This window comes from Silene latifolia, chromosome X (genome assembly GCF_048544455.1).
Source record: "Silene latifolia isolate original U9 population chromosome X, ASM4854445v1, whole genome shotgun sequence".
Lineage (NCBI taxonomy): Eukaryota > Viridiplantae > Streptophyta > Magnoliopsida > Caryophyllales > Caryophyllaceae > Silene > Silene latifolia.
Genome location: NC_133537.1, coordinates 179,443,934 through 179,454,165, shown reverse-complemented (window position 1 = coordinate 179,454,165; position 10,232 = coordinate 179,443,934). Strand labels below are relative to the sequence as shown.

General features: G+C 37.7%; 1 protein-coding gene across 1 annotated transcript; it reads right to left on the bottom strand.

The window, feature by feature from the left end:
- Nucleotides 1-9,128: 9,128 nt before the first annotated feature.
- On the bottom strand, nt 9,129-9,698 carry LOC141618800 (uncharacterized). The gene has a single exon (XM_074435876.1). It carries the CDS (start codon nt 9,696-9,698, stop codon nt 9,129-9,131), a length of 570 nt encoding a protein of 189 aa, XP_074291977.1.
- Between the last annotated feature and the right edge of the window lie 534 nt (nt 9,699-10,232).

Sequence of the window (10,232 nt, the reverse complement as noted above, 5' to 3'; positions counted from 1 at the left end):
CCTCTTTGGGAGGCAATCTCCGGGAAGAAATTTGAAGATTTTCATGCTTGTCGTGCTCTCTTGGTCCATCATCCGGGCATAAGAATATGGCACAAAGTTGTGGGAAATACCATAATTGCTAGGAAAGACACCAATCATTTCACGGGACTCGATTTTATTCTCCTTGAATCAACTTTGAATATTGGAAGAATTCACACCAAGCCTTACAATTCTTTGAGGCTATTGGTTGATAGATGGCTCCATGTAGATAGTGGGAAGAAGGGTCAAACCGTTATTGTTAATGGCGGCCTTGTCACGGTCCTAGCCAAGCACTTTGATCCTAATTTCAATAAGGATAGCAAGTACAAGGCTAAGGATGGTGGCCATCTTATTGATATGTCCATCTTGATTAACAAGTTTAAGTGGGTTGCTCACAATCCCCTTGATACCAAGTATGGGTGGCTTACTAGTGAGGCTCGATCATTCACTTTACCCGCAAAGATTTGTCGTCTTAGTGTCCACCGGACCAACTATTTACTTACCCTATCCGAAGAAGCCGAGTACATCATTCAACAACAAAAGGGTGATCATGAAACTCCCTCCTCTTCCATTGTTATACCACCTTACCCCTATGAATATGAAGAGTTCAAACCGCAAGGAGTTGAAATTGGAAAAGACTATGTCACTCTTCTTATGCAAGCCATGCACAAGCAAGCTTATGAAGATCGGAAGAATGCATATTTGGCTCAATATCCTCCCCTCTTACATCTAGCTAGGCAAGGACTCCTTGATCCATCTTGTCCTTTGCCTAGTTGGGCGGATAGAGAAGCCTTATTTCCGGGTGCATCAAGGGACGTGGTGGAAGACAATGAGGTTGTTGGAAATGGTGAAGGAATTGATGATAATATTGAGGAAGAAGCAAGTGGAGATGAAGAAAGAGATGGTGAAGATAATGATGGAGAAAGTGATGAAGAAAGTGCCAAGGAAAGTGGCAATGTGACCACTTCTCATGAGGGAAGTGGTGATGATAATAGCATGATGGAAGACTAGCCTTGGAGACTCCTACACTCCCATGGTTTGTCTATATCTCTTTGTATTTTATTTTCATTTTGATCATTGTTGGTTTAGTCCTAGCAACATCAAAGGACTCACACCTCGGTTCCATTGAGGTGTTCTTTATTGTTCCCATTTTTTTGAAAATCCAAAATGACAATCTAGTTTCATGCATAGCATAGTGTGTGCATAAACTATACCCATGCTTTGACATTAGCAATAGTGTCTTATTTGGTTTGGGGAAGTTAATGCATACACAACGGGAGGTAATCTAAATTATCCTCTCCGTCATAACAAAAACCATGCATCATGTAGTATAGTTTAGTGTAGAATTGCATTTAGTATAGAAATCATGCATCATCTTTGCATAATTTCCATCATTTTGGCCATTGAGGACAATGCCCATATTAGTGTGGGGATGGGAATTCTAACACTTAACTTTTATTCAAAAACCATAAAAATTGAAAAATTTCAAAAATCATAAAAATTTGAAAAATTGAAAAACCAAAAACAAGTTCATTTCCTTTGTATATATTGTCTTGTATATATTGTGTTTGTTTTATCCATGTTCACTTTGATTGACTACGCCACATCCGAGACATGAGGATATTGAAGACCGCATGGTATGATCTTTCCAATCTCCTTTTTCCTCTTTATGTTAATGACTATGTGGCTTTATTTTGATTGATGCGGTAAAAACAATGTGAATTTAGGATTGCATTTAGTTTATATGTCATATTAGTTGGTAGAATCATTTGCATTAGGATGTGTATATGCTAGTTGCATCATGGCATGTAGTTGCATGTTAGAAAAATTTTGTGAAACCGTCTATTTGGGAAGCTTGACAAGTGTATATAGGCCCTAGTAGATGCTTTTTATTCTTAAGACTTTGCTTGTTAGAATACTTGTAAAACACCCTAGGATGTGTCATGCTAGTATCCTTTGACCCATGGTTTAAGGCCTAGTCAAGAGTACCTTGTGGTGTGATAACTCCTTGGCTACCGTTTATTCCAAGGTGACCCTTGAAACCATGCATACTTCTATCATTCATCCATTTTCTACCACATTTTTGTCATCAAAGGGAATGGGCACAAAAAGAAATCAATTTGAGTTCAATGAAATGAAAAATGAAAGAAAGTTTGCAAAAATGCATCAAAAGAAAAGAGGAGCAAAAATAGAACTCCTAAAGCTTCAAATACAAGGCACCCTCGTTACTAATTGGGGTGACTTTGAAAATGTTCAAAAAGAAATTCAAAAAGTTGTCAAGTATTGAAATGCCAAAAATCAAAAGAAATGGCAAGAAAGTGTTCTCAAATGTCAAATGCCAATGAAATTGGGGGGAAAACAAAAATAAAAGCAAACTCCCAAAGTGAAACTCAAATATCTATCGATCCCTTTATCCATCGTATCCATTTTTGTGCATGGTAGAGAGGGGACGACCCTTCTTCTTGTCTAGGCAAGAGGGGGAATTCCGCGATCCTCCAGTGTTTCTAACACCATAGGGAGTCTACTCTTGACAAAAGCATTTAACGATTGAGAACAAAGGTACCCTAGCTTAACACATTTTGGAGGTGATTTATTGGTATCCTTCTAGGCTTAGTAGTTTGAACAAATTGCATCTATGAAGGATTGTGTACCCTTGAATTGCTTCCCTTGTAGATAATTTCCGCCACTTAGATGAGGAAAGTGGCTATTCTTTTTGTAGATGCATCCATTATGTGTTTTTGTGTGCTTAATGTTTGGATGTGTCGCCATTTTGGCAAGACCCACCTTGCCTTGCAAGAAGGCATCCTACCTCATGGTTGTCTTGTTGTGAGTTGAAGGGGCGGAGTGAGACCCGCTAATTGTCTCATATCGGCTATTATTATTAGGTTAGGTTATTATTGGTCCTAGTCTTTGTCACCTCTTTACTCGGGACGAGCAAAGGTTCGGTTTGGGGATATTTGATGTGACCATAATTGGCGCATATTTAGCCCCCGAATTACCATTGTTTCCATGCTTTTTAGTGCCTATTTGGGTCATTTCTTATCTTTAGTTCTTTGTTTTGCATATTCTTTGAGATTTTGATCCCTTGGTAGGAAAGGAGTAAGAATCTTGCATTTTCATGGCAAAACAAGGCTAAATTGATCATATTCAATGACCAAGCATCAAGGAGAGACAAGACTAGAAGGCCTTTGTACATAGCATAGTAGAAGAGCAATGTTGAGAAAAGGATCCTTGAGTCCCCAAGGAAATCCCCAAGGAATTCATGAAGAAAAGAAGAAGAAAAGATGCTGCCAGACAATCCGAACGGATTGTACACAATCCGTCCGTCCGCCCAAGCCAAGCCAGGCGAGCGTCCCTCAAAGGAATCCGCTCGGATTACCCCTCGCCAATCCGAGCGTCTTGCCCAAGGATCCGCTCGGATTCTCCAGCCCAGATCCGGCCGTCCCGACTCCCATCCACACGGATTTCAAGATGCACAGACGTTTTCATTCTTCAAGCCACGATAAGAGAAGCCCTTCTCTCGGAGAATACCGAGTCTCCTTGCTCAACTTAAAAAGTGTAATTACTAGTTTAGCCCTTAGTTAACCCTAATGCATCCTCCCTAATTTTCACTATAAATACCCCATTAGTCTAATTAGAGGAGCATGTTCTTCTTATCAATAATTAGTGTAGTTAATATCGATCAAATCTCTCTTCAATATTGTAATCAAATATTAATCAAGTTTTAATCCAAGTTTTAGTTCTTTAATCTCTCTCTTGTTCTTACTTTATTTTGGGTAATTGAAGATTATTTGGGTTATTATTGGGAGATTGACAACCTCTCAATCTAGGATTCAAGTACTTCTATTATTCTTGCTTTATTATTGGAATCATTAGTAGGTATAATCTCTTAATCCCTTTTTAATTATTGCTAATTACTTTCATTTATTCATCATGTTTTATTATGTTAGTATGATTGACAACCTTTCTAGCATGATCAATATGATAATGAGTGAGTAGTCTTTTAGCTAGGGTTTAATGGGTGATTAGGGGAAACCAACATGGGGAATGATTCATGCTTAAATTAATATGCTTTCATATCTTATTTGCTTGCTTGTTTTGATCTTAATACATGCACATGTTATATTTGATGAAATGCTAAGCCTATGAATCCTTGCATTTACTATCATCTTCTATCCTTTCAACTTGACTTGTAAGACATAACCCAACTCGAGTCTTGTTAGACCATGCATGTGTTGAGTAGGGAAGATTAAGTCGACTTGTAGGTGTTGTACAATCTAATCGATTCGGCTCCGGGACCCAAACTTTCCTAGGATTGTAAGATATAACCCAACTCAATCCATCACAACAATAATTGCTTGCTTATAATTTGAGAACATGTTTGTATGATCATATCCCATGATTCCCCTATGAACCCATGACACCCTAGTGCCTTTAATCAATTGTTTACACCCCTTATTTTATTCATCTTGCTAGTTTATTTTCATTGCTATTTTAGTTTAGTAACCTTCTACATCAACCCAAATTGTGACACCCCTTAGACACTACTAGTTACAATAGAATTCTCATTTCAATACCCGTCCCTTGGGATCCGACCTTTACTTGCCTATTTACTAATTGTAGAGTTGTTTGTGAAGTATAAATTGTGTTTTGTATCGACCATTGACCAACGACCACATATACTTAATTTGTGAAACGAAATGGACCCGATCACCAAATCGCCATAACTACTCATGCATATCATTTATAGAGTCTTCGACCGTGTCAATTACAATTATCGTAGTTCACCGCTTTAGTTCACTTAAAACGTGATAGATAATAAATTTACATGACCTCTCGCTAAAATAATAATTGAGAATTAGCCTTACCAAATAGTAGAACCATGAGCCCCAATTTCACAAGGGAGTTAAGTTGGCTTCACCGTAATACAAACCTTGTTACGTTTGGTAAGTGGGTAATAAAATGTTATTACATCGAAATTTGGATTGAGCTCAACGGAAGTATTCGTGACCGTAGTCGCATGTGTTCCGGGCTAAAGATAAATATTAGAGTAATTTTATCGACCGAGAGTTCTAGAAGTAGAATCGATTAAAGGGTTAATCCACCGAGTTATATTGATAAGGGATGAATCGGCTCACCGTGCCCGAATTAATATGAATTTGGATCTCGGGATCATTTATAATAGTTGGGTAGAGGTCACTATATAAATACTTAAAACTTATTTAAAATGTTAACAAGTATTATTATTATTATTATTATTATTATTATTATTATTATTATTATTATTATTATTATTATTAAAACAATAGATGTTTATTAATTCCTTCATTTTCATTTTATAGTCAAATTTGTTTTCTCATTTGCAATGGCAACTCCAAATTCAAACGCATCCACTAGCTCGAACACTCTCACCAATGTTTCATGGCTCCGATCCTTCATGGATCGTTGTAAACTAGAAAAGATTGGGTCAAACATCGCCGATTGGGACGCCCAACTTCGCTTAGCCGTGGAGGGTGACGATAAGATTCGTTACCTCACCGAGGCCTCTCCCGCCGCACCGATCGCTAGGTCTACTCCCGCCGCTAGGCAAGCCTGTGAGACTTACCAAAAGGAGTCGGCCGCGATCAAAAATGTGTTGATCTTTTCCATGGAGGCCGAACTCCAAAGGAGTGCTATGAAGATTAGCACCGCCTATGAGATCTATACGAAGCTTGTGACCATGTTTTCACAAGCTCCGAGGATCATTCAATATGAAGCGGCATCCGCATTCTTCGATCTTAACATTAAGGAGGGCCAAAAGGTTAGTCCTCGCGTGCTCAAGTTCATAGAACATGTTGAGACGTTGAAAATGCAAAAGGTAGACATTCCCGAAGAACTCATCATTGATCGAATTCTTCATTCCTTGAACAAGGTTAAAGCATATGTTCAATTCCGGGTGAATTTTAATATGCAAAACTTGAAAGTTTCCCTCGATTAATTGCACAAAATGCTTGTGCAAGCCGAGAGGGATATGGGGCTAAATACTAGCACCACCAAGGATGTGCTCAACATCAATCAAAAGAGCAAGGGAAAATGCAAGAAAGGTGGGGCAAAGGGTAAGAAGCCAACCCCCTTTAAGAACAAGGGAAAAGCTTGTGAAGCTAGCTCCTCTAAGCCCAAGAAGGGTGCCCCATCCTGAGACAAATGCCACTATTGTAATGGCATTGGGCATTGGAAGAGGAATTGTCCTAAGTACCTAGGCGACATCAAAGCTGGAAAAGTTATTCCAGTAGGTAATTTAATTATCCCTATCTTTTTATGTTTCGATCTCAACTTTGCTATTGTGATACAAGTTGTGATAATTCCCTTTTTATTGTAATTAGAGCATCCGGGCAAGGACAAGGGCAAAGAAAAGCAAACCTAGAAGATCTTGAGGGAAGCTAGATGTAGCCGCCCATGGTGCTAGATCAATGGGAGCTTGGCTTTATTTTGTCTTTATTTTGTGTTGTATTTTGGAATTTTAGAACTATATTCAATTTCCTCGTTCGACTTGGGAATTTGCTATTTCCTAAAACAATGGTTGTATTTTGGATTTTGGTGACTTAGTTTGCAACCCAAGTCACTTACTTTATCGTATTGGTTGTTCTAAAATTTATCATCATACATTACTTGCATCTAGAAACATAAGATTATCGAGTTAAATTGATTATATAAACGATTATAATTATCACGTCATTATATATCCATAAGCTATGAATTCGATTCTCCTTATGTCATAGTGACTAAAAGTCACAACTTCCTTATGAAAGATCAATTATGAAGTTAAGATTGAGTTGTTGAACTCATATAAGGGAACATTACCAACCTCATTTGATTCACCTATCCAACTCATATCGTCTTGTCTAAGTTATCCTTTTAAAATGTCTCGACTAAATCACTATTAAATAGATATATGATTTATTTTTCTCCTTAACCATCATTATTTATGGCTCAAAAGCTATCTTTGGAGAAATGGGATATTTTTCTAAAGATAGAGTGGGAGTAATTTAGCCACAAGCCTTGAGAAGGTAGATGGTAGATACTACGCGAGGAGACCGAAAGAAGATGTTCTTAAGGATAATACGCAAGGAGACCAAAACAAGATGTTCTTGAGGATAATACGCGAGGAGACCAAAAAAAGATGTTCTTGAGGATAATACGCAAGGAGACCAAAAGAAGATGTTCTTGAGGATACTACGCGAGGAGACCAAAAGAAGATGTTCTTGAGGATACTACGCAAGGAGACCAAAAGAAGATGTTCTTAAGGATACTACTCGAGGAGACCAAAAGAAGATGTTCTTGAGGAAACTATATGAGGACACCAAAAGAAGGAGTTCTTTTGAAATTTAGATTATGATCTATGAAGTTACAAGAGATCTTAAAATTCGACATTTTACTTAAGAGCCCTATGAAACTAAAATGATATATATGCAATTAAATGGATTTATTTGGGATTGTTGAGACCAAACCAAAGTGAATAGAAGTTTATGATTAAGAGTTGCATAGAGTGGCATGTCGATGTCCACAAGAACTAAGTTAATTGTTAACCAAGCTAAGGATTAAAAACATTGCTATTCATTATGAAAGTAAGTAAAGTATCAAAGCCACTTCCTAAATTGATATTTTGAAAGTGATATGTGAATGACATATATGGTTTTGATTAATACTTAGAAAAGTAATGAACATTCCATTATGTAATGTTTCCATGGAGAAACATGTGTATACATGGACTTGAGTAGGAGCAAGAGACTGTCATGTTTAGATATGAAGTTTAGTGGGGCAATTATCCTTCATGAATTGTATAACTTATTACTCATTTAAAAATGACGTACAAATAGGTTTTCAATTCTAGATGAAATTAGACATTATGCATATCTATTATAACATGGGATGTTGGACTGACACGTAGATGGGTATCTTATGATGATAATGATCCTTCTAAAATCAACCAGTTAAGTAGGTTGTTCATGTTGATGAAGTTTGAATTATCATAGTGTTATGGTTATTCACATGAACCTAAGAACTGTTGTATACATGAATATAATTACTAATGTTTCCGCCATTAGTATAATTATGTACACCATTATGCATATGTCCTAGATGAATTAAATGCTTGGAGCATGATAACTCGATAACAAGTCTACCCATATGAAAGTTGTTGGTAAGCCTTAAGGAACCGTCATGAATTCTCTAGGAGAACTAATGATTTGTTCTATAGTTTGGAAGAGAAATAAGTTGTGTGTTAAGAAGTTACACAAACTCAAGTTTCCAAACTCATTTGGATTTGTGTAAATCCCAGGCAGATTATTGACATAAGGAGTACAGAACTAGAAAATAGTATTCTATTGTCATCTATTGCAAGTTTCTACGAAATGAACCTAAGTGCATTGTGATTAAGGGGTGGACGTTAAAACTATAAGTAGTGTTGTCTACCGAAACCCACATCACAAGTTATGTGATAACACTAATAACTTCTTTTAAGCTTAAGAACCTATGTCTAGTATGAAGTCTAGACATGTATTTAGGAAAATTCATGCTATAAGGGATAACATGAAGTTGAAGGAAAACGCAATTCAGAAAGTTTGAACACATGGACACATGGTATGTTCACAAACTAAACTTTTATTGCGTCATACAAGTGCATAAGTGCACTAATGATTATAAGACATGGATTAGCAACATGGTATTGACTACTCATGTGTGATAATCACATTTATTGTTTGAGTTATTATTAACTCATCTTATACCTTGTTACATCCAAATGGGATTGTTGGGACAATATTGAACCTCATTAAAGTGAACTGGATAAACATACTATTCGTCCCAAGTTACTTACATGAGGTGACATCTCGAAGCAACTAGAATGTGATGCGATTGATGGCAAGTTCAAGTGCCATAGAGTCATAAGAGATGACTAGTCGATCACATAGGCAGACTGTGAGGGACACTCTGTCGGACCTATGACCGCTTATAGCGTTCTGGCAAATTTTTATAGCCTGGTCGTGGCAAGAGCTACTATGGTATTCTTATGAGTCAATTCTTTGACTAATGACTGTTCGCCTAAGATGGCACAGTTTCAGAATGACTTTGATTTATGTTCGGCGACCTTCGTAATTCTTTAACTTGGACAATGCATCTACAAATTGGTGTTCCTCTCTCGGGAGGTGAACATATCGAATGTCTTCGAAGTAATTTTCCAATTCTTCGATTCTGGTTTGATACGGGGCTAAAATTTGGCTCTTAATTTTCCATGACCCACCCAATTGATTGATTACAAGGGACGAATCTCCATGGACTAGCAACTTCTTCACACCCAAGTCTAGAGCACTGCGTAAGCCAAGCAAACATGCTTCGTATTCTACGGCGTTGTTTGTGACATTGCAACCCAGTTTGATGGACACGGGCACGTGTTCACCTGTTGGTGAGATAAGAAGTATACCTACCCTATATCTCATATAGTTTGATGCTCCATCGAAATACAAATCCCATATGTCATTCTCGATGTGTACCACGTTTTCGTCGGAAAATGACCAAGTGCCAATGACTTCTGTTTCTTTGATTGGATTCTCGGCGAGGAAATCAGCAACTGCCCTTCCCTTGAATACTTTCAAGGGTACATATTTTAGATCGAACTGTGATAACATAAGGGTCCATCTCGACATTCTTCTATTTAGCACTGGCTTTTCAAACAAGTACTTGATCGGATCCCTTTTTTAGTAGACACTCACACTGTAGCTGAGCATGTAATGTCTTAATTTCTTCGTTGCCCAGACTAAGGCCAGAAACGTCTTTTCAAGAGGTGTGTACTTTACTTCATAGTCTAAAAACTTTTTACTGATGTAGTAAATAGCTCTTTATTCTTTGTCAACTGTTTGGGTTAGCATAGCTCCCATTGCCGTATCTGTAACAGTTAGATATAGCGATAGTGGTAGCTCGGCTACTGGTGGGCTCAAAACAGGTGGAGAAGACAGTACTTCTTTTACTTTATCAAATGCGGCCTGACATTGGTCATCCCATATAACACGTTCTCCGACCTTCAGCTTCTTAACGATCGGTTCACAAATCATCGTCAACTTCGCGACGAAACGGCTTATGCATTGAACTCTTCCTAGGAAACCTCAAATTTCTTTCTCGGTCTCAGGACGGGGCATCTCCATAATAGCTTTAATCATTAATGGGTCTACTTTGATGCCACG

Bases quoted from the DNA above. Each gene is read 5' to 3' on its own strand.
- LOC141618800 (XM_074435876.1), bottom strand. From the start codon at position 9,698: ATGTCGAGATGGACCCTTATGTTATCACAGTTCGATCTAAAATATGTA.